This window comes from Dermacentor variabilis, chromosome 2 (genome assembly GCF_050947875.1).
Source record: "Dermacentor variabilis isolate Ectoservices chromosome 2, ASM5094787v1, whole genome shotgun sequence".
Lineage (NCBI taxonomy): Eukaryota > Metazoa > Arthropoda > Arachnida > Ixodida > Ixodidae > Dermacentor > Dermacentor variabilis.
In genome coordinates, this window is record NC_134569.1 from 263,327,428 (window position 1) to 263,355,040 (window position 27,613).

Here is a 27,613-nt window from a genome sequence, read left to right on the forward strand (position 1 = left end):
TGACATCGCCACACACTTTACGTTCCCTTTGGTTTCGCAAGCTTCATTGTATGATACAAATTGCTCATTTCATATATGGAGAGACAAACATAATGTTCTGTCATAATTTAGTGTGTCTCCTTAGTATGTCAAGGTATATGCCGAAAGTCATTGTCTTCAAAGCACTTGTCAAATTGGGCTACAACAACCTAACGCAGAGGCCTATTTTGTATGTAGGCATTCTCGTCTGAAAATGGCATGTGCACTATTGCGTGCCACTTGCCACCTTGTAGGCTAATCTGCCCATAGCAGTACTGTACACACACATGCAAGTTTGGCTTTTGCCAACCACCTGAGTGTGCCATGTGAACTAGCTAGTCTGCACGAGTCTAGAACATTTGTGACCTGATTGTAAGTAGATGTAGCACATGCAGAAAGCACACTGATATGTGGATGAAACGCCGTTGCCACTAACCAGTGCGGTGCAATATGTTGTTGTAGAGATCTTGTATAGTCCTGAAATATGTTCACTTAGTCAAGTTCAACGCCATTATTTCAAAGGCTGTAAGATAGTTTCAGCCTGATACTCCATCTGGCATACCCTTCCGACACCTTACTCGTCCAAGCCACTAGCATGGGGAGCTGCCATTGATGTTGATGCTGTAACGACCAACGCGCAATTTGCAGCAGCAGTGCATGATTAGGAGAGCAGAAGACGTACGAACAAGTTGGCTGGAGCCAGGAGCAGTTCTTATTTTAATGTGTGTGGCTGAAAGAGTTGAAGTGCCCCAAACGAAAAACTGGCTAATTAGGACGAGAATAGTTGGTGGCAAAGCTTACATAATTGCTGGAATTCGCTGCTGAGGCGACATAAATAAAGTCAGAACATGAAACTCTTCACTTTAGACAATGGACGAGAATAGTTGGTGGCAAAGCTTACATAATTGCTGGAATTCGCTGCTGAGGTGGCATAAATAAAGTCAGAACATGAAACTCTTCACTTCTGAAGAGTGACATGGGGCAGCAATTGTTGCAAGTTTTACGTGAACTGGGAAGTCTAGATGCAGCAATGTCGAATGAAGCCATCACATTTCTATTGCATCCTGACACACGGGAAGTGTTTTAGAGACGTATTGATATAAACCACAGCTTCTGTTGCGAAGTCACCTATGTTACTGTATCATAGCATGACTTCCTACAATAGGCTATCTAAATAAAATATTTTGATGTGTCGAATATTACAGCAATAGAAAGACAAATGTTTTAGTTACAAAGTATAAAAACCAGAACTAATGTTTGCTTTTCGTTTTCAGGTGGACTTCGGGGAAGGAATCTTCCTTGATGAGGCCACGCTGGCACGACTGCGGCGAGACGCAAGATACTCAGGCTCAAAGTTCTTTTCAGCCCAGAAGAGTTAGAGCACAAGTCGCTATTTCGACGGCGTTTCAATGCCCACAAGGATGTCGCCCAAAAAGAGGCTTTGGACCCAAGGTGTGTGAACGCCATTCCGAGTATACGTGACAGCACAGAGAACTAAAGTGTTTGCTTTAGTTCGTAATTTGAAGTTAAAATCTTGTGGATCACTCCTTTGTGCTGTGCTGCCCAGATACACTAACAGAGACATAAGGCTAAACTAACTCTTTTTACTTTTTCTCTTCCCTTAGGCTACACAGCAAGGCGATTCGACGCTGCGGAGATCAAAAACACGTTTTCATCAATGCTTTCACGCGGGTTTTGAAATATGCTAAATAAATGTTAGTTTTCAGAAAGATTAGTGTGTTTTGTTCATAGATATGAACATTTATATATACTACCAATGTTGAAGGTTACATTGAAACAGCACCGGAACATATTCAAAAATGCCGGAGAAATATGCTTAAATGTCACCAGCATATTTAAAGCATACTAATAGTTGCTAGAATGTTACTAGGGTGAACAACAGAAAGTTGGTAGAATGTTACTAGGCCGTTTGTAGGTCGTGCAACACAAAGTTAGCAGAAAGTTGCTAAAATGTTTCTAGATGGAGCAACAGAAAGTTAGAATTTTACTAAAATGTTTATAAGAAGTATGAAAATGGTCAGTAATCCTGCTTTTAGTGTCTAAAGCATGTTCATTCATTGTCTAAAGAAAGTTTGTAACAAAGGTTTCAATCCAATATCGGTGGCCAATAGTCGATAGGACGTTGGTATGAAGTACATAAGAAGTTTGAAAATGGCATAAAGAAATTCAACAGACTGTTCGTAGGTTCTAGTAACATTTGTCTAAAAAAATTTTATTGGACGTTACTAGAAATTTTTGTAAGCGGAAGGACAGAACCAAGGTATTGTTTGTCGTCGCATGGAGATATTCAGATTATGTGTTGCGTTCCGCGCAATTCGATAATTAGTCACAATTAGTAAACTTGTGCAACGTTATTAGATGAAAAGTGTCAATGAGAAAAATGTAGAGCAGCATGAAAAGCTCCCGCTCCAGCTTTCTGTTGCTGAATACGTGCTACGTAAAAGTGCTTCTCCGAGCGTTTACCTCAGTGATTGTGACTGGCCTTGCTCATGCGCGACTGTGCACGGGGATATACAGTTTTCTCGAGTTGTGGGTTATAAGCTAGGGCTCACGTGACTCGTTTGGTTTTTCCAGTCATTCGTGTAATGCGTGCATTTGCACTTTTCAATGAGCCATGTATTTGCACAGAATATCCGGTTTGCTGGAGAGAACGCGACACTGCGTTCCGCAGCAGACACTCACGAGCGGCCGCTTTTGCGAATTTTGAAGGCGTCGTTGATCTTTGCCAGAGGCACCCGATGCGTGATGAGCGGGTCGAGCTTGATGACTCTCTTCTGGTAGAGCTCGACCAGCTGCGGAACCTGGTCCACGCTCTTCCAGCCTGCAACGATCGACCATTTCTATACCAGGTCTGCAGGCGGAGATACTCACCTCTCCGCAATACAGATACTGAAATAGATGTGCTGGAAGCCTAAAATACACATACTGAAATACGTTTGTCTTTGACGTAACGGGTTATTTCGGAGATACTTTTGGAAAAATAAAGTTGAAAGAATTATCCCGAAATACAGGTACAAGAATTCATATACAAGGATACAGATACTGGAATACCTTTTTTTTTATTTCGGGGGTGTTGATGCTCCTTGAAGACATTTATTAAGAGCAACACAATATTGCGAATAATCTTGCAGCGCAATAAATCTTCCAGCGTTATTTGCACTTAAGCAACAGCAGCTTCTCCAGTAGCCTGTCTTCTAGACAGCGTCGGTTTGGCCTCACAACACAAGACTCGCGAACGAGATCGGGCGATTGACGCTTTCTCGTTCGCGATACTTTGGTTGCTCGCCTCATGCGCAAAGTTCACCAGCGCTCGCCATGTGCACGCGCAGCGCCGGTCTGTGCATAGGTCGTGGTCTCCTCGATGCCGCGTTGCTGTGCGTTTGGCAACCGACGCTGCTGGCAACAGTCAAGGGAAAAAGCCATCACACGTGCTGCAAACACGTCACCCTACTTCCGACAAAAAAGAAAGCAACGAGATAGCCGTGTCCTGCATCGTATCGCGACATAATTGATACATCGTAAACATATTTAACTACTCAAATACAAATACAATTTTTAAATGTATCTCAGGGTATCTGTAAGATACTATCGCAATAAAGGAACTGCCCAGTCCTGTCCTATGCTTATGCGGTGGAAAGTTCAAATATAGTACATTTCGACGCCAGTAATTTCTTTGGAAATAGAAGTGAAAGTTATCTTTAGACGTCATTTAGAGGACCACAGCTGGCTAGAAAAACATAGGCGAGATACGTTCTCTGCACTACCCTTCGTTGCTTCGATCTCAGTGCCGCATGACGCGCTTTCCGCTTGTTGGCCAACCGTAACATGGCCTCCATTCTGCATGCCTCGGGCGTGCTTCATTTCAGGTTCCTTCGCGTATTTGCCAATGCAAGGTTTCCCTCCTCGAGACACCCAGGTTACAGCTAAATCCTCCAGTCAGAAGAGAGGGGGGTGGGGGTGGAGCGTACCTCCAAATGTGCAGCCACGCCAGCAGCGTCCTTGGTCGAGCGTCACAGGCGGCGCATGCACATCGTGTGCGGAAGCGCCGAGCACCACGCACTCACCCCAGCCGTCGTGAGCACATTCCAACGCGTCCCGCTGCGTTTGCGAGAAGGCATTTGAAGTGTCTATTAATGGGCAGACTGCCAGCCAGAATGGTGTATTGTGACGAACGTGTTGTTTTAGATTATTTACCAATTCATCATGTGATAACGCCTTCAGCGGAAGACGCGCTTGCGGCTTTTGATTACGTCATGCGTCCTACGTCACAAGAGGTATAGGCAGTAGAGCGAAAAAAAATAATTACGAGAGAGCGCCTGCGAAGCACGATGAAAACAAACGTATCGGCCCAACACGTTACGTCATGCAAGAGCGGGCGCTAAGCTTTAGCCCTGCGGGAACAGCACTGCTAGTATCGGTTAGGAAAATTACCGTTGGAATGTTTGTCTTGGCCAACACAAAGTTAATTACGTTTTGAAATGTTGCTGTATCTTTGGAACCTACTAATTATTAATGCAAAATGACGACGTAGAAATAAACTGTGTTTCATGTTATTCATTGCGCACTGTCTTGCGATTACGTCGCTTCAGTCGGTGCACCAAATGACGTGCTCACGTGGTCATTGTTTCGGCTGCCATGCTGCTCGTACAGTCAACAGCAAAAGTTTGCGGGATGTGCGAGCGCGTGGCAAAGCGACCCTCCTCCCCTTCTAGCGGTGAACCCCTGGTGTCGAGACCGACGCCTGCACGCATGCGCGTTCCTCCGATACTGCAAGCGTGCATGTTTCCGCGCTTCCTCTTTGCGCGCCGGCGATATCCGAATGTAGCCGCGAGGTGGCCCACTTGCGATATGCGCCGTGGCGGCTTCGATGGGCAGAACTTCGTTTAGTATACAACGGAAATCAATTGTCCATTTTTGTCTTGCCGGTCTCCTTCTATATAGCGCGTTTTCTGCCACGCTCTTCTGCGGTAGAACGCACCGTTCGTAAAAAGAAATAAACAACGAAAATTGGCCACGAGAAGGTGCAGCCCAGAAAAAGAAAAATGACTTGTTGCGTTCGGCACCGGGCCTGGCCCTATGCGTCAGCGCACGTGACCCGACAAAAAGCGGCCGCTAGTTCATGCTTCTAAACACGTTTCACACAGTTTCGCCCGTCGAAGCCGCCACAGCGCATATCGCAAGAGAGCTACCTCGCGGCTACATTCGTATGTCGCCGGCGCGCAAGGAGGAAGCGCGGAAACATGCACGCTTGCAGTATCGGAGGAACGCGCATGCGTGCAGGCGTCGGTCTCGACACCAGGGGTTCACCGCTAGAAGAGGAGGAGGGTCGCTTTGCCACGCGCTCGCACATCTCGCAAACTTTTGCTGTTGACTGCACGCTTTCTCTGAGCACGTGCGCTGTCAAATGTGCGCTGCAAGATTTTGTTTCTGTATGGGCCCGTGTCTCAGCTATGTAAGGAAAACAGAGGAACGGCTACGAGTCATTCTGCGCACTCTGTATTGCGGGCCGACGCGGGGAACGAGAGCAAAGCAACTTTTCCCGGCTTCCAAGAGAATGAAAGGCAAGCAAACTTTCTATGCAATTGTTATATAGCGAACAAACTCTAACGTTCTTGAAATGACTACAAGACGAAAGGAAGGGCCTTCCTTACGCGGTATATTTGTCTGTGGTGTGCAAAGACATTGAAGCTACGTATTGGCGGTTTTTTAATGGGTGCCACCATATTGCGTACGCAGTGGCGCCATCTATGGTCAGTAGGCATGCTGGCTTGCAGGAGCCAACTCTTGAATGTCAGGTAAACGCTCGGCGCTGGTTTCTGGTGTTTGTTCTCGAGCTGGCGCGGTCTATTTAGTGTGACGTCGCGTCGTGGTAAACTGTTCTCTGAGGCGTAATCATGTGGTTCAAGTCGGTGTGGCCGGACTTTCTGCTGGCGTTTAGGCGGGCGGAGCACACAGCGCGATCTGTGCACACGTCATTGAGCCTACAATCAGCCTTGGAGATCACTTTCGTACTTCTGAAAATTCCATGTACTAATGTAAACTTATAGCAGTTTTCTCCTTTACGTTTACGCTGCGGTTTAGGAGCAATGAAACATACCCGACGATTTTAACAGCGTGGGCACCATTCTGCAACTGTAGCAGTTGTGCTGTTATATTTTGAGAAGCGTTCGAACTGTTAGCTGTAGGTTACATTGCGTGATTACTTCGTTCAGTGGACGTGATTTACAGCCATGAATAAAACAGTTTTGGTTAGTGATAACAGCATACCTTACAGTGTGAATTATTTATTTCACTCATCCATTTATTTTATTTATACAATGCTGCAAGCCTTGGCGTGGCCCAAGCGGGAACGGCCTGACAAAGTGGAACTCTGGGTCCTGAGCCTTGGTCTAAACTTTAGCACAGCGCCCAGACGAGATACGTAGTAGTTGATTTGTGTTGTTTAATAGGCTGTAAGCCAAGTCGACGCCATTAGACATAGCGAAGCTCACACGCGTGCTAATAACGTGCCTTCTAGGATTTACATCCTTTCTTCAAACTCCGCGCTGTTGCTAAAGGAACATGAGGCTATCGACCGGCTTCGAAGCAATCCTGACATCATCCTTCTTCCGGCTGACAAAGGAAACGCGACTATTTTGCTTGATAGTGGTGACCACACCAAAACGATCCTGGCACTGGTTAGTGACGCCAATACCTATACTCGCCTGACGCGTGATCCCACAGGAAAACTGCAGAGGGACTTCGAAAAGCTTCTATCTGACGACTTCCATTTGGTCCCGCCCCAGCATAAATCACTCTATTACCGCCTACTTTGTCACAACGGATCAGCTTCTGCACTTCATGGCCTACCAAAGATACAAAAACAAGGCGTTCCTATTCGGCCCATTGTCGACTACACTCGCTTACCTCTGTACACGCGTTCCGGTTTCTTACACCGGATCATTTCGCTACTCGTTGGAAAAAGCGACACACACGTACGCAGTTCTGGCGACTTTATTGAAAAGATACGACACGTTGGTCCTGCTCATAATGATTTCTTCGTCTCATTTAATATTAAGTCACTATTCACAAGCGTTCCAGTAGAATTGGCTGTAAAGGTTTGCACCGTTGCCATCCAAGCTGACGGGTCGCTGCCAGATATGTATCTGATTGATGTTTCAGACCTGTCTCGTCTCCTTAGGTTCTGTTTGTCGGATACATACTTCGTCTTCCTACAGAATGTTTACCTGCAAACGCATGCTGCGGTTATGATGCATCTACACCAGTTTCTGCTGTAAATCTGGTCATGGAGGACGTCGAACGTCGGGCGTTTGCATCTTTTACCCCTTCTCCAAAGGTTTCGCTGGGATATGTAGATGATTGCTTCCGCATAATTCACAAGGATGCTCTCGCTGCCTCCACGGCTCGTCCTAAGAGCGTGGAGCAGGCATTCAATTTATTGTCGAGCAAGAAGCATACACTTGTCTACCGTATCTTGATGTTATTGTCAAGCTCGGTGACTCTGGGCTTTCTCTCAACGTCTGCAAGAAGCCCACACATACAGGCCGGTACCTGAATTTTAACTCGGTATATCCTCTTCCACACAAAAGGTCTGTTCCTGCTACGCTGTTGCAGCAAGCACAAACCGTTTGCACAAGACAGGACGACTGCACGCGTGATATTGGGTGCACTTGTGAAGATTTAAGAACCTGTGGCTACCTTCCATCCTTTTTTTGCTCGGTACGGAAAGAAGTGTCACTCCCAGAAAGAGAGCGTTCAACGTCGTCTCCGAAGAAGTGAGCTGCCATTCAATGTGTCCTTGGCACAAATGAGATCATCGCTCGCATCATGCGCGACGTCAAAAGTGCACATGTGCCAACCCGCAAACTTTGAGACGTTTGGGTAAGCGAAAAGACAAATTGCCACCAGAAAATTTCACCCGTGCAGTCTCCGCCTTAACGTGCGAGAACTGCGATTACAAGCATGTCGGCGAGACAGGCGGCTTCAAGAAACCTGCGAAACAGCATGAGTGTGACGTCGAGAATGGGCACGTGGCCTCGAGTGCCCTTGCCGAACACATGGAATGTACATGCCTAAAATATTGATTGGGCAAGTGCACGTCTCCTGGCCAAGAAAAAGAAGCTTGCATCTCGCCTGCATCTAGAACTCTTGCACATACAGACGACGGCGCACACGCTGAATAGGCATAACGGGACATTTACGACTGTGTACACTCGCTGCTTGCGTCACGCGCTAAAACGTACTTAATACGGTGTGTCTCTGTTATGGGTTTTATTGTGAACAGAGCTCCAGTATGGGGAGCCGAAGCATCATTCAACTTTCAGTTATCTTGGTCGGTGCATCTTTTAGCGCTCATTCATTATATTTATTTTTATTCTATTTATTTACCCTCAGGGCTGAAGCATTACAGAGGGGAGTGGTTAGAGAACAAATATAGTGCATAATAATGTAATAACAAAATAATAATAAACACAATAATCATAATAAGACAAAGTATGGTAAGACATGGCAACTCCTAATTATACAATGTTAGCTAAGGCAGATTTAGATCGGGTGTTATCGTTAACGGAAACAATGTCGGAAGGAACGTGATTCCAATCTTGTGAACTTCCAGGTGAAAAGGAGTAAAGAAAAGTTTTTGTATGACATGGCTCGATACCAACCTTAAAACATTGGTCAAGACGGTCAGATATATAATGCGCCTGAATAATGAATTCGTCATCGATGATCGGGTGATAGTAAAGCTGATGGAAAATGTTCAAGCGAAACGTTTTTCGGCGGTATCCTACAGATGGAAGAGAGATATCAGATTTCATAGAAGTTATACTGGCAGTGCGCAGTGGCGTACCCAGAGTGGGCATGCCAGCTGGTCATCCGTGAGAGACATGGCCAACCCGTTCATGTTGTTTACTCAGATTCTTGTATCCGCTGCGACAGCAATGGCCGGCGCCCTTCAAAATACGACTGGCAGCGTCACCCCTGCGCTCCCTTTCATGCTCTGTGGAGACTGCGCAAACGGACCACTGCCTCAGCTGGATTCTTGGGCGAGCCTTTACCGGAAACCAGCACGCTCAACTTCCGTTCCACCCGACAACATAAACACCCTCCTGCCCCGGGATACTCTCATTGGGCATGCTAGCTGGTCATCCGTCCGAGCCATGGCCAACCCGTTCATGTTGTTTACGCAGTTTAGTAACACATACTCCTCCGTCAAAACGTCTCATCGCTGTCTAGTCCAGCTGGCGTGCCCTTCCAGTGTTAGTGCTCTGTGCATGTTCGTTAAAAAAATTGTTCTCTCGTTGCTGCTGCTCAGTGGGGATATTGAATCCAATCCTGCACCCACTACTAAACAGTTGCTGAGGGAGATTGTTGATGGACAAAAATGTATTCAAAAGCGAGTAAACACCATTGAGTCTAAACTTGAGAACGTGGAAACCATAGCAGCCAAATATGCGAAACTCGTAGCACAATTTGAGAACATGCGAAGAACAATACAGAATCTAGAAAAGAAACTAATTGATTTAGAAGATAGGAGCAGACGAAACATCCTAATAATCTTCGGCTTTAAAGAAGATGTGAACGAAACACCGGATTCGCTATTGACCACAGTAAATGAAGAATTATTTTTAAAGCACTTAGGTGTTCGAGTTTCTTCCGTTGAAAGACTGCAGAGGATGGGCCGCAAGCATGCAAAGAAGCGCCGGCCTATCATTCTAAAATTTATAGTCCACCGAGAAAAAACATCCATGCTGAGTAACTGCCACAAGCTCAAAGGGCAAAATATATCAATTTCGGAAGATATTTCAGCAGAGACACGGCAGATAAGGAAGCACCTCTGGGACAGCACAGCTGACGATAGGAAAGCAGGTGCCAAAGTAAGGCTTCAATACGACAAGATAAGGGTTGGCAATCAAACGTATCGATGGAGCAGCGCTCAGTTGAAACGCAAACCTGTCACCTTCCGTCGAGAAAATCCTAAAGGAGTGCAATGACTCCGTTCCTGTGTTTAAAAAGAAAAGAAATGTTTCGTAGGGTAAACATAAATGCGTAACTGTTGTGGACGTAAATGTCCACAAACCCCATGTGCTAATAATAACATAAACCTGGTTGCATAGAGATATCACCGACTGGAATAACACCTCGTAGTTACGGAATCTACAGACATTACAGCGATTTCAGTGGCGGCGGCGTTGCAATTCTCTTCCAAGAAACCTTGAGAGTTGCTAGGTTGCCTGATATTACAGGCATTCAATGTGTTGTAAAAATTTTTCTAGACGAGTGTAATGTAATCATAGGAGGGTTCTATCGGCCTCGAAATTGCGACATCGCCTTCTTTGAAAATCTTAATGAGTTCTCGTGGCCTATAAGAATAGGCGCTAATGTATGCTACTTGCGGGTGATTTTAATGTTCCTTCTGTAAACTGGAATAACTATTTCCCTGAGCCCCTGTCAAGTGCTTCTGAACCTTTGGTAGACATAGCAGTGCTTCACAACCTTTCACAGCTTGTCAGAGAACCTACCCGTATTCAAAATAATACACTATCAATGCTGAACTTTTTTCTTGCCAATACTGCCGTAGTCCGCCGCAACCCCCAAATTCAGGTTTTCGAAGGTATATCGGATCACAAAATGGTATGCCTTATGCTGGAAGTGAATTTGGTCCACAGATTGAAAAACAAGAAAGAGTTGTCCCAGATTTCTCCCATGCCAGTGACATCAATGTATTGGACGCCCTAGATGGCGTTCTTTCAGAATTTCATGCCATGCGTGAATCAAACGAACATTCTATTGATGATATATGGGGCTACTTCAAGTTCCTGGTTCTGAATTGTATCCGTGATTTTGTAAATGTGAAGCGAAAAGTGCTGCGGTAGCGTAATGCTTGCGTAACAAAAGAAATAGTACGAATAGAGCGGAAAGTCAAAAAGGCAAGAAAACAACTCAAGCAGCGCGAAACTGTTCCTGCAAGCGCTCGGCTTCATGGCTTGCGTACATTATTAGCTGATAAAATAAAGGAAGCAAAATAATACAATAAAAAATAGCACTAAACAAATTCCCTCTCATCCCCAAGAAAGTTCTGGCAGCACTTATCGCCAAAAAAGAAAGCTGCACCCAAACTCTGTATCGCTGATACCTTTTTAATGGACAGTGCCGAAATCGCAGATGCGCTCAGCCGATATTTCTCTTCAGTGTTTACGCGTGACGACGGTATCAGCCCGCGGTTCCCTAGCTATGACATGGCCAGAATTAGTTCATGACCGGGGTTGTTGAAGTATGGGATAGGCCTTTGCCCTGCAGTGGGCGTAACTAGGCTGATGATGATGATGATGATCATGAACACATTCCGCCGATTGGTGATGCCACAATTACTGAGGAGGGTGTGTTAGCACTTATGCTTAACCTCGACGCTAAAATATTGCCCGCAGCTGATGGAATCCCGAATGCGTTTCTTTCCCGGTACGCCGAATGGCGTTCAAAGTATTCAACCTTGATATTCGAGAAATCAGTCATGCGCGCAAATTCCAACCGACTGGAAGTACGCGAAAGTTATCCCCATACAAAAAGCAGCAAATCCGTCTCTCCTCACATCATACAACCCAATATCTTTACTATGCACATGCGCAAAAACCCTCGAACACATCATTTTCAAACATATTTCTGCCTTTCTTAACGACAACGCAATAATTGACGCAAGACAACATGGTTTCCGGCGAGGTTTTTCTACCGTTACTCAGCTCGAAGAAACAGTTCATGACTTAGCGACAGCGATAGACAAGGCAAGATTGACTTTATATTTCCCGATTTTGAAAAAGCATTTGACCACGTCTCTCACTCCAAACTACTTCTTAAACTAAAACGCATTTTAAAGAATGACGCCTTAGTTAACTGGATTAACGCATACCTTTCATTACAGAAACAGTGTTCAGGTCAACGATGCAGCTTTGACACCCGCAACTGTAGACTCAGGCATTCCACAGGGATCAGTGTGAGGGCCGCTTCTCTTTCTTACCTTTATCAACAACGTCATCAGTCACACACGCATCAAGATAAAGCTTTATGCAGATGACTGCATTTTGTACAAAGAGATACGCAATTCAAATGATCAGGAAGCTTTAAACACCTCGCTGTCTTCAACACAAACACGGTGCTCGAAATGGCAGATGACTATTAACCTCAAAAAGACTGTTGAAATGACCATTACTCGCAAAAATAATCCCTTAACCCTTACTTAAGCATTACTAACCAGTCTTTATCATTCGTGTCTACATACAAATACTTGGGACTAGTAATAACATCAGATCTTAGGTGGAATGAACATGTAACATACAGTTTTAATAAAGCGATGAAGAAACTAGGCTTTTTAAGGTGATCAATAGGAAGCGCTTCGCCTGAAGTAAAACTTTTAACATATAAAACATTCATCCGACCCATTCTAGAATACGCTGCGATTGTTTGGGATCCGCACACACAAACCAACATCATTCAGAAAGTCCAAAGAAAATCAGCCCGGTTTATTTTTGATTCGTAAAGCTGGCGCACACCCCCATCATCTCTACTAGAACCTGCAGAATTGGAAAACCTTGCAATAAGGCGTTACCGGGACAGAATGATCTTATTACTCTATAAGAGTCAATTATCAATGGATAAAACAGTATATATTCTACCGGCTAGCTACCACTGCACGCGCTCTTATTACAACAAAAAGATTAGAGATTTTTCGTGCAGGACCAACGCACTTAAAAATTCTTCATTCCCGCGCACGATTTCCGAATGGAACGCATTACCTGCCACAACTGTCGACTGTCTAACAGTTTCATCCTTTCTGCACTTTGTGACTGAACCATAGCGTTCATCCCTCGTTTTTTCCAGTCAAACCATGATTGTGAAAAGGTTTCTCTTATGTTGTTTGTGAAGCAGATTCTTGTTCAATGTCTGTTTTCTTGTTTGATATTATTTCGTACTTGTTTTTTTTTTTCTAATTGCCTACTCCTGCCTAAGGCCCGGTAACAAGGCTGGCAGTACTTGTAAAATAACAGGAACGGATGAAGAAAGCAAAGCGATTTTGCACCATTTCTAGGGACGCAGCCGAATTGTTAGTGCTTGGATCCCAGACTGGAGTGGCGTATTCTAATTTAAATCGAATGAGTGTTTTATATAACAAGAGCTTTAAAGGTGAAGGTGAAAAGTTGCGGCGTAAGTAACCTATCATGCGATTGGCGAGGCAAGTAATGGCGAGGCAAGTTTGCACCGTTTGCAATGAATGTGGTTGTTATCCTGTGTTCAGCAATGTAACGATTGTTGGTAGGCGCAAGGGCAAAGAAGAGCGAGGAATCCTGGAAGCGTACTACATCAGTTTATTAGGTGACGACTGCGTTAGTACGACCTCGGTGCACTTACTTGAAAAAGAATTTGCATTTCTAGGTCGGTGACGAAAGAAGCGATTATCGTCTTTTCATGCCCTGTGATTAGCGATGATGCGGTTGCGCATGCTCTGCTGGTCTTGCTGTGACTACGCCGATTCTAATAAAGCTCAGTTGATAGTCCAGTCGTTGTAGTGTTAACCTCTCCTCTTGTCCTTTGTGTTTTTTTACTGTTTTTTTTCCTTCAAGCCATATTGAGGTGGTGACAAAAAGAAGTTAGATTCAAGAAAGGCGACAAGGTTCGATTATATAATGTGTTCTAAGTGTTTTCAGCATGTGCTAGTAATGGAAATGGGCCGATAATTACACGGTGAACTTTCATTGCTCGATTTGAAGATAGGAACCACCTTCCCAATTTTCTATTGGGTTGGAAGAGTTGACGTGTCAAGTGATGGCTGAAATATTTTTGTTAGTATGATTGAACTGTAGACACAATATTTTTCAGAAATTTGCAATCACTAGAATCATAACCAGGGAGGAATGGTGCTCTAAGTTATTTATGAGTTTCGTAATTCCAGCCGTGTTAACCATAATGGGAGGTATGAATGGGTAACTGTAATGAAAAATGTCTGGAAGATTAGTATTTGTACCTAGGGAGAAATTTCTCTGGAAGGTGTCATTAAGAATAGTCCGGACTGTCATACTGACGCTTGCTGCCGCTGGATGCAATGACACAGGCTGCTGCTGTCGCCGCCATGTTCCCGAGTTGAACTCGGAGGGGGTCTCGCGATGTACGAGTTTAGCACGAGTTCACCTGTCAATCAAAACCAGAGGCCACGCCCCGCGCGAGGCATGTAACTCTTGTGAGCGCACCTACTATAGTTGGGCCACGCCCAAGTTATCTTCCGGCAACAGCGACGCGGTGTCGAGCGGAGAGGCATCAACAATCATGACCGCCGACATAAAACACGCACAACGAACTGTCATCGGTGATGTACTGAGCACCACTATCAAAAACAAAGCGTTGACTGTCGCTGGCTTACGCATACACCTTCTCGGCCTGAGATGGCCCCACAACACGGTTTCATTGCCTGCATTGTGGCGACGTAGTGCACAGTAAATAATTCGCGGCACGTCACGGTAGCTGCTTGCAAGGCGTCGATGCGCCGAGGGGTGCGACGATGCTGAGGAGTGCGTATTGCAGCAGTCGTCTGAGATGGCTGCTCTGTCATCGGTGATGAAACGGAGCCACAGCGTTGTAAACACGATCAGGGTACGAGAATCACTCGCTCTTCTAGACCCAGTGCAATGAAATTTCTTCATCACAAGCACTGCGCACTCAACAGTTCCAACACCTCTCTCCATTCGAAGTCTGATTTCATAACTGCACACAAAAGCCCTCACCTGCCAAAATGCGATTGCTCCGGTGTCGTTACGATATGCATCTGCGATCGCTGCTGGCTCCAGCAGAGGTAATCAGCAAGCACCTTCGACTGCACAACACACTCAAATACTGCGTATATGCGCTCAGAGGCACCTTCACTGGGCAAGCGATGAATTGTGTCGCTGGGAAGCACGCACTTTTCGCAATGTATCGCAGATGCTTCGCGCACAAAGATAAACTGGTACATTTTCACTGAACTGCGTCACTACGGACTCTAAAATACCATACCGCCATTTTGCAGCGACAGCCGTTCTGTCGTTTTTAGTCGGTAAAGCGGGGGCCTTAATAGCCTAGTGAAGCGCCTGCGATGAACAGCCGTGCCGCGCCGCGGCGTTTATATTCCCCCTGAGAGAGAAAGAGTGGCCATGACCCTCCACGGATCATGACTGAGTTTATGAAGCACTGCAAGCTGAGCACTGCAGCGCCCCTAGGCGGCTTATCACTGTATGAACTCCCTCGTGCGTGCCACCCTCTTCAGTGTATCCGCTTCTAAGCTTTCGCCTCACTGTCGCCACTCGCGGCAAGAAGCACAAAATTTAAAAATTTGCTCTATCTCCGTTTGTCATCAGAAATTTCTAGCATTCAAAACGAAAAACAGATACTTAAATAAATAAAAATGTTTATAATTTCATTTGTTGTATTTTAACGTATTCGTTTGAGCGACATTGTAGGTGCAAGAATGCGCCGCATGTACCCTGTTCGCATTCGACGGAGGATAGAAAGATAGTGCCCGAAAGAGGAGGCACGCCCTTGACGCGCTCGGGGAAGGTGTGGCAAGCGGCTTACGGCAAGTGTGCAGAAAGACAGCGGGGCAGTGAAGGTGTTGGTAAGTTGCGATAATCCATTGATAACAACACGTGGCGCTGGCGCGTTTCGTTGTCCAGCCTTCTGGGCTTGAAACGCGGAAGCAGCGTGCCGCGCAGGGTGCGCTCATGTTGTCATACGCGGATTTTTGTCTACATATTTTTTTGCCTGTAGCTTTTGCGTGTTCCGCGCTATTTCCGTTCACTGACTGCCGTCGAGCAAACTCGGGTAAAACTCGGGTGAACGAGAAACTCGGCGCAGCTTGCATAGCACCCCAGGGATATATTTTTCAATTAATTTGTTTATTTTAGTTGAAAACATGTCCCAGTTATGTTGAATAGAACATTCCTCAAACTTTGTCAGAAATGTGTTAGTAAAATCGACTGATTCAGTATTGACTGCCTCGTATTTAGCTCTAGCGTGGTCGCAAATTGTTTTGCGTATTTTGCTGGTTTTTGGAACTTGCGCATCAATTAAACAAAGAGATTAACGAGTGGTGGCTTATACCTGGCAAATAAGAAATACTAGAAACAAGGTCAGGTCTAGTTGGAAGGATTAGATCAAGGGTGTTGGCCCAGACAGGCGTGATTCTAGCAGCTTGAGTCGTTAACCACGATAATGAAAACGTAGAGGATAGTTCTAAAAAATTGTAAGCTTGAGAGGAAAATGACGACATAACAGCTGGTTCTTTGTTCCACATTATGTTAGGAAAGTTAAAATCACCGAATAAAAGTATGGAGGATGAAGTAAAACGTGAGAAAATATGAATAATATATGAATAATACTCTCATGAAGTTCTGGCACAAAAGAATTAGTGAATGTGAGAGGACGGTAACAAATGCCAATGACTATATTATGATGGCCAATTATTAAAGACCCCCATATGATTTCCAGGTTACTGTTGACGTCAATGCGCGATGATGAAAATTTTTAGAGAGAGCGACGAGCTCACCGCCACCACGGCGCGCATCTCTGTCACAGCGATAAATACAGGAACGGTATGTATCTTGGAAGCCACGTCTCGGTCAGTGCGATTATATATGAGCAGAAAGTGTGTCTATAGCGGATGATAAGGAGTTATCTATGTTTAATACGCCTCTTGCATTGGTAAAAAGCACAGCTACACGAGAACAGCTTGATTGCCCATCACCCCTCGCCCTTTCCTAGCTTGAAGTTCCGGGGTTAGGTGCAGCAATGTCAGGCCCTCCACGTAGCTCTATTTCTTGAACCTTCTGGAGGCAGGATTATACATGAAGCATTTTTTGTTTAAGCACATTTTCTTGTAACGCAGCTGGGACGCATACGATTGTGGTTGGCTACGAGCAAATTCCATTAGTTTCTAGCTACGCGGGTTCCGGGTGAAACGTTTCGCCTCATGGATATGTCATTTGTTTTGAATTGCTGACGCAGTGATAACGCCTTTTCTTTAATTTTAGAGTTGGAATACTTAGTAATAGTGGGACGTGGTTTGGCAGGAGAGATCGAACCTAACCTGTAAGCACGCTGGGTGAAATCGGCAGAAAATGAGGGAAGTACAGAAATTATTGCATCTTTTAACATTTTTTCAGTATCATTCCAAGATACTTCGGAATCGGGAAGGCAATAGAAAATTAGGTTGTCCCGACGAGACCTGTCCTCCGTTTCGTCAAATCGTGACTGAAATGAGCGTTTGTGCGAGGATGAATCTTCGACTTCTTCTGCAAGGCAAGATGTTTCTTGTGACAGGACTTGAGCCTGTTTAGCCTGTGTCCAAGCGATTCTGAAACGCCGCATATTCGGCCTCAATGCTTTTTGTCCATTTTTTATTGCTTTGATATCAGCAGTGACCTCTGCGCTCGATTTACTTGATTGCAATGAGCGCGCATGGATTTCCTTTAGAAAAAGGAAAATAAATGCCATTTGCTGTTTTGCATCATCAGGCAAGCTTTCCATGTCGAGAAGCCATTCGGAGTGGGTGGTTGGACCTGGATTAAGCTCAACGTTTCCCGCAGGTATCAATAAGCAACACATAGATATAGATAAAGTCGCCAATTATTCAAGTTTCCGCCTTCCAGTGGACAGTGGGCAGGGCAGCAGCAAAAAAGAACGGTTGTCACTTCTATAGGATTTAGTTGACAAATATTAACTAACGTTCGTCGTCTGAACAAGATCACGAAGAAGTACGTATACCCCCTCCCACGGATAGCCGACGCATTGGATCGGCTCTGCAACGCTAAATACTTCTCGTCGATGGACGTCCAGTCTGGCTATTGGCAAACAGAAGTCGACGAAAGAGATCGCGAAAAGACCGCCTTCATCACCCCAGACGGCCTCTACGAGTTCAAGGTTATGTCATTCGGACTGTGCTCGGCGCCTGCAACGTTTCAACACGTGATGGACACTGTTTTAGCAGGATTGAAGTGGCAGACCTGTCTCGTTTACTTGGATGACGTCGTTGTCTTCGCCGGAAATTTCGACGATCACCTTAAGCGGTTTGCAACAGTACTAGTGGCCATCAGGTCATCAGGGCTTACTCCGAAGCCGGAAAAGTGCCGCTTCGCTTACGGCGAGCTTCTGTTTCTAGGCCACGTCATCAGCAAATCTGGAGTCCGCCCGTCCCGCAGAGGACAGCTGCCATCGCAAAGTTCCCGCAGCCCATTGACAAGAAGGCAGTGCGTAGACTCCTTGGCATGTGTGCCAACTACAGGCGCTTTGTCAAGGACTTTTCACGCATCGCGGAGCCGCTAACGCATCCAGCCAAATGTGATGTCGAGTTCATGTGGGAAACGCCGCAGGCCGATGCATTTCACGAACTCAAACGACGTATGCAGTCACCGCCGGTACTTGCACACGTAGACGAGAGCGCCGATACCGAAATCCACACTGACGCCAGTAGCCTAGGCCTCGGTGTCGTCCTAGTCCAGACGAAAGACAGACTTGAACGGCTGATATCTTATGCTAGCCGGTCACTGTCAAAAGCGGAAGGCAATTATTCTACGACTGAAAAAGGATGCCTCGCCATCATTTGGGCTACAGGAAAATTCCGCTCTTACCTATAAAGTGGTCAGCGACCATCATGCGTTGTGTTGGCTAGCTAACTTAAAGGACCCTTCAGGACGGCTGCCCCGGTGGAGACTGAGACTGCAAGAATACGACATCACTGTAATCTACAGGTCCGGACGGAAACACTCAGATGCCTATTGCCTATCACGGCTCCTGTAAATGAATGCTCGCGCCTTTGGGCTAACTCTAATTGCTGTCGCTCTTGGACGATTCCGCTAACTTTTGCTGCGTGTTAACTAAGGTGGACGGCGTCGGCCGTGCACGCAGGAGCCTCGGAGGAAGGAACTTCACTCGCTGGGATCCGTTTCGAGACTACTTTATTTACAAAAGATAGATCGAAGAAAGGAGAAGGGAAAGGGAGAAGTTACACAAAGTCCACGTTCTCTTTTAGCCTCACTGAGGCCTTCGTCCTTGTCGGGGGCGCCCACGCCTCGCACTGAGTAGGCGGTTCGCCAAAAAGCCGGCGGTACGGATCAGGTTGTTTCTAGATGCGCCGGCCGTTACGTGCTGCAGTGGGGCGCCTCTCGTCCGTTCGCCGGCTCCCTCTTTCTCTTGTGTCGTCGGTCTCCAATCCACGGGTGCACAATGTATGGTGCTCGTTTGCGACTTTCAACATCCTCCCCCGCAATGAGCGCCGGCTCATTCCCGGCCACCATTGTTAGCACAGGCTGGCACCTCACTGAGCTCGAGTGGGTACAAGGCTTGTACGGGTCGTCGCAGTTCGCTTTGGTTCGGGAGAAGGATCCTGCAAGCGCGTATTCGGCCATCTCTTCCTGGAAAAGTCTCCAAAACACGTCACATTTTCCACATCTGGCGTGGAGCCCGATCATCCCTGAGGAGAACTATGTCTCCCTCACTGATGCCTCTTCCTCTGCCTGGCTTTGTAACATGCGCTGAGCGAAGCTGCAGTAGGTATTCGCGTCTCCACCGTTTACGGAATGAGTCATCAAACCCGGCGCGTCTCCTCCATAGGCGTGTTAATGTCTGTGCTGACGATTTGACTTCGGTTGTCTCTCGGAAGGGAGGCAAGCTCGTTAGCCTGCGACCGACTAGGAAATGTGCTGGAGTCAAGGGCATAAGCTCCCCCGCGTCCGAAGAGACGAAAGTCAACGGACGAGAATTTACGGCCGCCTCGACTTGGGTTAGAACCGTGGAGAGGCTGTCATGGTCAAGGCAGCTCCTTCCGAGCACTCTGCGAAGGGTGGCCTTCACGATTCTCACCATTCTCTCCCAAAAGCCACCCCACCACGCCGCTCTCTCAACAATCAATTTCCAACTGATATTTTGTGCACTAAAAAAGGACTGGACCTCGCTTCCCTTTATGGCGTGGAACATCTGGTTCAGATCTTTAGATTCCCATTTAAATGTCAATGCGTTGTCGGACAGAACCGTCTTGCATATTCCCCTCCTTGACACAAATCTCTTAAACGCCATCAGAAATGACTTCGCCGAGAGGTCTCTAACAAGCTCCAGGTGAACGGCTCGTGTTGTCGCACAAGTAAACAAAGCAACATAAGCTTTGTGTTCGGACCCGCTATCATTGTAGAATATGGGCCCCGCAAAGTCGATACCCGTCGTCTCAAATGGCTCAGCCTGGGTCACTCTGTAGGGGGGAAGCGGGGCAGTGGGCTCTTGTGCAGCTCGGCAACTCTGCCTCTGGCACGGAAGACAGCGTCGAATGACCGATTTGATGGCCTGTCTTCGTCGAATAATCCAGTAGTGTTCTCGAAGTTGGGATAACGTGTCCCGTACTCCGGCGTGCAGTAGGCGTCTATGCTCCGAAGAAATGAGCAAGCGTGTGAACGGATGAGACGGAGATAATATTACGGGATGCCTAGTGCTTTCTTCTTCTGTGCTGTACTGAAGCCGCCCGCCAACTCTCATTATACAGTCAGCGTCCAAGAATGGGTCCAACGCTATCAGCGACGATGCCCGGTCGAGCGGTCTGGCGGCACGCAGCGCGCAAACATCGTTCCCGAACATGTCTAATTGACAGGTTCTTTGCCAAAGCTTTTCCGCGTCGGCTACCTCTTCAGCCGTCACCTCGCCCGTAAGTTTCGACCGGCATCGGCAGTTTAGAATGAAACGCCTGACCCACGCTGTTACGTGGAGCACTCTCGTTAGTGAGCTAAAGTCGTCCAGGTTCATTAGTGGTTCCGGTGTGCTCGCTTTGATGGTGTGAAGAATATGGACCGCTCGCTCTTCTGCCATGCAAAGCTCGCCCTCCCGCATATCTGGCACCGTAATGACTCGCTCTTCCCTTTTAAGCCACTCTGGGCCTGTCCACCAGTCCTTGCGTCCGACCAGCTCCGCAGGCAAGATCCCACGGGTAAGCAAGTCCGCCGGGTTCTCTTTGCCGGGACAATGTTGCCACACAGTTGGGTCTGTTAGCGTTTGAATTTCCTGCACTCGATTGCAAACGAAGGGTTTCCACCTTTGCGCAGAACTCCTGATCCAACTGAGTGCGACAGTGGAGTCTGTCCAACAGTGCACGGAAATGCCGTCTACGTTCAGTTGTTTTGTCAGGTAGCCTGCGAGCCGTGCACCAATGAGCGCTCCCATCAGCTCTAGCCGCGGCAGTGACAGTCGCTTCAGCGGAGCGACTCTGGCCCTTGCCATTAATAGTGCTATGGTGATTTCACCGTCTTCATTTTGCGCTTTTATGTAGGCCACTGCACCATATGCTTTCGGGCTAGCGTCACAAAATAAGTGCAGCTCAGATTTCGTTCGGGCATGTCTTAGGTTACGAGCCAATATTCTTGGGACTGATATCTGCCGAAGTTGAGGAAGTTGTTGGCACCATTTATCCCATGTCTCCTGTAAATCTGAAGGAAGCTTTTCGTCCCACGCTGTACCCCGCTCCCAGAGGCTCTGGAACATGATCTTCGCCGTGATGGTAATGGCCGAGAGAAAGCCAAATGGGTCAAAAATGCGCGCCGAGGCCTGAAATACGAATCACTTCGTGTCCTGCCGACTTGCCAAAAATCCAATCAGGGCGGTCATCTCAAAAACGAATTCGTCTGTGTCAGGCCTCCACTCTACACCGAGAATCTTTGTGGGGCCTAGCTCCGGTAGAGTTTTTTGGGCGCTTTCAGTCTCGGCAAACGATGCAATCAGTTCTGGGTAGTTTGATCGCCATTTCCTGAGGTTCATACCTGCAGCCTTGAGTATGGACTGCGATTCCCTGATTATGCGCTCTGCCTCTTCTACACTGTCGGCACCAGTAACCAAGTCGTCTACATACAGGTTGTCACTCAGGATCTTAGCGGTGCGAGGAAATTTCTCCTGTACCGTTTTGAGATGATGGCTTAAGGTAGCTGCGAGGAGGAACGGGCTACATGTAACGCCGAATGGCACCCTTGTCATGCGGTCCTCTTTGATTGGAGGGAGCGCGTCACTCTGCCCTGGTGTACTTTGATACCACAAAAAGCGGACAGCGTCGCCTTCACTCTCTGCAAGCTCGAGTTGAAGGAAAGCCTTTTCTATATCGGACATTATGTCCACATTATGCACTCGGAATCGAATCAGGATGTCCGCTAGGTTTGGATTTAGATTAGGTCCTGGGAAGAGGACGTCGTTCAGTGACAGCTTTCCCGCCGCTTTGGAGGAGGCATCGAATACGACTCTCAACTTAGTTGTTTCGCTACCAGGCCGGACAACACCTCGGTGCGGCATGTAGTAAATGGGCCCCTGAGGGGACTCACCCAGTTCGTTCGCTCCCTCGGCGTGTCCAGCTTGCAGGTAGTTCCTGATTGCCTGGTCATAATCGCGCATAAGGTCATTCTTGCCCATCAATTTTGTCGTCGACGACCTGAGTCTAGTGAAAGCCGTGGCTTTGTTGTCTGCCAAATCGCCAGCATTCTCTTTCCAGGGAAGGGAAACTTGAAATCGGCAGTTGTTGCTGGAGACGTTCTCCCGGAATTCCCGCAAAACTTGGTTGTCTTCCACGTCGGCCTCTCCTTCGTCGACAATGCCAATGTGCTCGAGCTGCCAAAACGATTTAAGTTGAGCAGCAGTGTCGTCTTGGTCTTCCTCGCCGATGACAGCCACGCGCAACACTCCCACAGTGGACACGTACGTTGCTGTTGATTCTGTGGTGTGCGTTGTCCCCTGCAGGGTCCAGCCAAAAATGGTCTCCACGGCTACGAGACCGCTGTCCAGGCGCCTGACACCACCGGTTGTGACCTCCCAGTAGTAATCGGAGCCCAGCAGCAGCCTTATCTCTGCCCCATCCTGCGTACTGTCGGCGAGTTCGAGGCCTTGCTCTTCGAGGTAGTTGGCGGTGGAAGCTTCAGGTGCTGGCACGATGTCGCAGCAGATTTGTCGGATCTCAAGCGCTTCAACGCGGATCTTTTTTCCGCTGTGTCGACTGCACAACCATAACTCCACTCGGCGGCACTTAATTCCTGAAGACGGCTTGTCGTTTCCAAATGTCATTATTTTCAGGGTCTCATCTCCCATCACACGTAGTTCCATCTTCTGTGAAACCCCTTTCTTGACAAAGGTGCGCTGACTTCCGCCGTCAATCATCAGCCTGACCATCGCTCGCTTCTCCCTAACCTGAACCCACGCTTGAGCCGTCTGCAGAAGGACACGTGTTCTCTTCTTGGTGCCTTCGACTTGCAGCGAAGACTGTACGATTGTCTCAGTGAGTACAGTCTTCTCTTCCGACTTTCCTGTTGCTGGTGGTAGATTCAGGTTACACAGGGCTGCAACGTGCCGGCCGGAACATCTCTGACATTTAAGCCATCTTGAGGTGCGGTATTCGTATGCTCGATGACCTGCCTTGGCGCACCTAAAGCAAAGTCTTTCCCGCTGCACAATTGTCGTCTTCTGATCCGCAGTCAAATCAACATCACAGTCGGCGGTTAAGTGGCTGCTCGCTTTGCAAAATTTGCACAGTGTTTCAGCTTTCATGACGGCAGTTAAAACCGACGCGGACGACTTCTTTTCAAGAATATCCTTGCAGATCGGGCGACTCAGCCTGTCGGTGCTCAGCTGTTGACGGGTTCCACATTCGGCCCTCTCTCGACTATCTACTTCGGTCTTGAGGAAACTGAGGAAATTTTGAAGATCATCTCCTGGCGCGACTGCAGATGTTGTCTTTTGTCTGCAGTAACCGAGGCAAAGCTCATTCTAGATGTTCTTCCGTAGGACTGTTAATAAAAGCACTCCATAGGTGCTCGACGCCACACCCAATGCCTCGAGACTCCGAATCCCCTTCTGTACCTCATCATAAAGAGTCCGCAGCCTCTCGGTGTCGAGGATGTTATGGACAGGTCGGATGTTGAGCAACCTCGACATATGTTCTTGAATTATAACGTCGTCCTTTCCGAATCTTTCGACCAATGTCTTCACTGCAATTTCATAATTTCGGTCACTGAGTGGTAGCCCGTCGATAGCGGCTGCTGCTTTGCCGCTGAGATAGCTCGTCAAGTACTGAAACTTGTCAATTGGATGTAGAGCTGGATTCTTGTGGATGGTAGACTTGAACTGATTCCAGAATCTCTGCCATGAGCGCAGGTTTCCGTCGAATTTGGCGATCTCTAGCTTCGGAAGTCTTGTCGTTGTCGACGGTAGCTGAAGAGTCGTCGTAACTGCATGCTGGACGGAACCTGACTGTGCGACGTGGTCAGAGTTATTTCCTGTTCCTGACGGTGTACTTGACCTCGTTTCGCTCGCGCCTCCACCTCTCAGTGCCCTTTTTATTCTTGTTTTCAAGGTGCAAATTTTCAAGCTGTACGCAGCGCACTCTGTTAATACAGTGTCGAGCTCCTGTAGGTCCACTTTCTTTTGTATAGCGTCGTTGACTCCTTTAAGCTCTTCAGCTTGCTCAAGAAGGATGTCCAAATGTTCTTCAAGCTCACCCGTTGGTGCTTCTGTCGCTTGAAGTAAGGTGCTGGCCGCTGCGATGGTAGTGTCGATGGCTTGTCGCAGGGCCGCTTGCTTCCTTTGTAGTCGCTCCATGATGTGCAGGCGAAGTTACTCCAGATGTAGCACTCCCGGGTTTCGGCACCAAAAATGTAAATGAATGCTCGCGCCTTTGGGCCGACTCTAATTGCTGTCGCTCTTGGACGATTCCGCTAACTTTTGCTGCGTGTTAACTAAGGTGGACGGCGTCGGCCGTGCACGCAGGAGCCTCGGAGGAAGGAACTTCATTCGTTGGGATCCGTTTCGAGACTGGTTTATTTACAAAAGATAGATCGAAGAAAGGAGAAGGGAAAGGGAGAAGTTACACAAAGTCCACGTTCTGTTTTGGCCGAGGCTTTCGTCCTTGTCGGGGGCGCCCGTGCCTCGCACTGAGTAGGCGGTTCGCCGAAAAGCCGGCGGTACGGATCAGGTTGTTTGTAGATGCGCCGGCCGTTACGTGCTGCAGTGGGTCGCCTCTCGTCCGTTCGCCGGCTCCCTCTTTCTCTTGTGTCGCCGGTCCCCCATCCACGGGTGCACAATGTATGGTGCGCGTTTGCGACTTTCAACAGCCCCCATTGACCCGCCGCAGCAAGATGACGAGGATGACGACGCCTTCCTTCGAATAATAAGCGCGGAAGACTTCTGCCAACAGCAACGAGGACACCCGGAGCTAAACGCCATAGTCAAGTATTTAGAAGGGCACACCGACGTTGTCCCTAGGGCATTTAAGCCTTTGAGGGTCGATGCCATAAATATACGGTGCCGCGAACGTGTTCCGAAAATGGTTGAAGCCGTATATTTACGGCGCCATCTCTACATTTAAAACGCGTGCTAATTTCCTAACTTTTTCTTGCCTGGCATGTGCAGCCACTATGTGGGAATATGTGGAATTTTTTTCTCGCGTCTCTCTCTTGCGGTTATCGTTGTACAGTTGTTTTTTCTTTTTTTGTTTTTTCTTTTTCTTTTTTTGCTCCGGCGCGTCTGCTACCGCTCGCGCATTGGCGCCTTCGCGGGCGCAGTGGTTAGTTTTGGTTTTGTTCCGCAATCGGTTTCGGCTTCTTTCGCTCGCAAAACTGATGGCTATTTCGTTCTTATCACTCAAAGGGTGACCGCCTGTTACTGGCTCCTTTGTTGCTCACGGGGGTCCACATACTAAGGATGCTGCCGTGCGTGCGTTTCCTTTTTTGGCACTTTATTCAGAAGTCGCCTCCCACGGCTGCTCAGGGAAGCAGTACCCAGAGGAGGTGCTACGTCTGCGCCAACACCACTCGGCAGCAAAAACGTCGCAAGGACCCAAGGTACATGTGCGCTGAGTGCAACAAACCGCTCTTTGTGGAGCCATGCTTCAAGGACTACCACACGCTGGAGAAATATTAGTGCAAGAGGAACATTTGAGACTTGCGAAAAATTTTCGTGTGCGCATTCTTGTGTATTTTTCACGTGTGGACATTGTGTATAACAATGCGCCAATTTTTTTAAGTTCTTATAACTTTATTTGCCATATTTATTGTTTTTCAGGAATAAACACTACATATATGCCAACGCAAAACATTTTTTTCTCACTTTATGGTCACCCTAGAAAAATTACGGTAATTTTTTTCGAAATAGGTCCCTCTGAAGAATTGAAATGTGCAATGAAAGGAACCGACCCTGGGTGGTCGCATATGGCGAAAACAGTCGACCCTCAAAGGGTTAAGCGTGGATTGCCTTCGTTCACGCTTCAAAACAACCTACTCGTGAAGAACTTCTAACCAGTCCGCGTCAACTGTCTTGTTGTTCCGTTGGCGCTGCGTCCAGAATTACTGCACTCCCTACATGACAATCCGACCACTGGGCGCGTCGGTTTCTCCCGGACGCTATCGAGGATACAAGAAAGGTATTACTGGCCGCACGTAACTGCCGACGTCGTCCGTTACGGCAAGACATGCCGAGACCGTCCGCAACGGAAGACACCACCGACAAGGCCAGCTGGATTACTACAGCCGATCAAGCCTCCTTACCGACCTTTTCAGCAGATCGGGATGGACTTGTTGGGACCGTTTCCGACATCAACTTCTAGAAATAAGTGGATTGTCGTGGCGACGGACTATGGCACCCGCTTCTCTGAAAGTAAAGCTCTACGCAAAGGCAGCGCAGCCGAAGTGGCGAAATTTTTCGTCGAGAATATACTGCTGCGACCTGGTGCTCCAGAAGTCCTCATCACCGACAGAGGAACGGCTTTTACAGCAGAGTTCACCCAAGCCATTCTGCAATACAGCCAGACAAGCCACAGGAGCACAACTGCCTACCATCCGCAGACGAATGGTCTCACGGAGCGCCTGAACAAGACCCTCGCCGACATGCTAGCAATGTACGTCGACGTCGAGCACAAGACGTGGGATGCGGTCCTGCCGTACGTAACATTCGCTTACAACACGGCGGTGCAAGAAACAACACACATCACGCCATTTAAGCTCGTTTATGGCAGGAATCCGACGACGACGCTCGACGCCATGCTGCCGCACGTCACTGACGAGGAAAATCTTTACGTCGCTACCTACCTCCAGCGCGCCGACGAAGCCCACAGCTCGCCCGCATGCGAATCAAGAACCAGCAGAGGACCGACAGCCGACACTACAACCTCCGACGATGCTTCGTCGAGTACCAGCCCGGCGACCGTGTTTGGGTATGGATGCCGATACGCCGATGAGGACTGAGTGAGAAACTACTGCGACGCTATTTCGGACCCTACAAGGTCATCCGACGTATTGGCGCACTGGACTATAAGGTCGTGCCAGACGGCATTTCGCATTCACAGCGGCGCCGCGCACGATCTGAAGTGGTCCACGTGGTGCGCGTTAAACCCTTTTACGGACGCTGACGAACTTCCTTATTTTTTTGTTTTCTTTCCTACGAGTGCTTTCCTTTATTACTTTCATTTGGTTGCAGCATCGGGTCGATGCTTTTTAAGAGGGGGGGTATTGACACGTGTACTTGTCTTTATCGGGCGACACGTTCACCGCCTAACAAATGT

General features: G+C 47.6%; 1 protein-coding gene across 1 annotated transcript in view; it reads right to left on the bottom strand.

Moving 5' to 3' along the window:
• Positions 1–2,717: 2,717 nt before the first annotated feature.
• Positions 2,718–27,613, bottom strand: part of LOC142570780 (alcohol dehydrogenase class-3-like) — a 705,744-nt gene continuing 680,848 nt past the window's right edge. The window contains exons 8-9 of the mRNA XM_075679113.1: positions 4,008–4,137; positions 2,718–2,860 (exon numbers count right to left, since the gene is read on the bottom strand). Coding sequence (XP_075535228.1) covers positions 2,718–2,860; positions 4,008–4,137 — 273 coding nt within the window. The remainder of the gene's footprint in view (positions 2,861–4,007; positions 4,138–27,613) is intronic.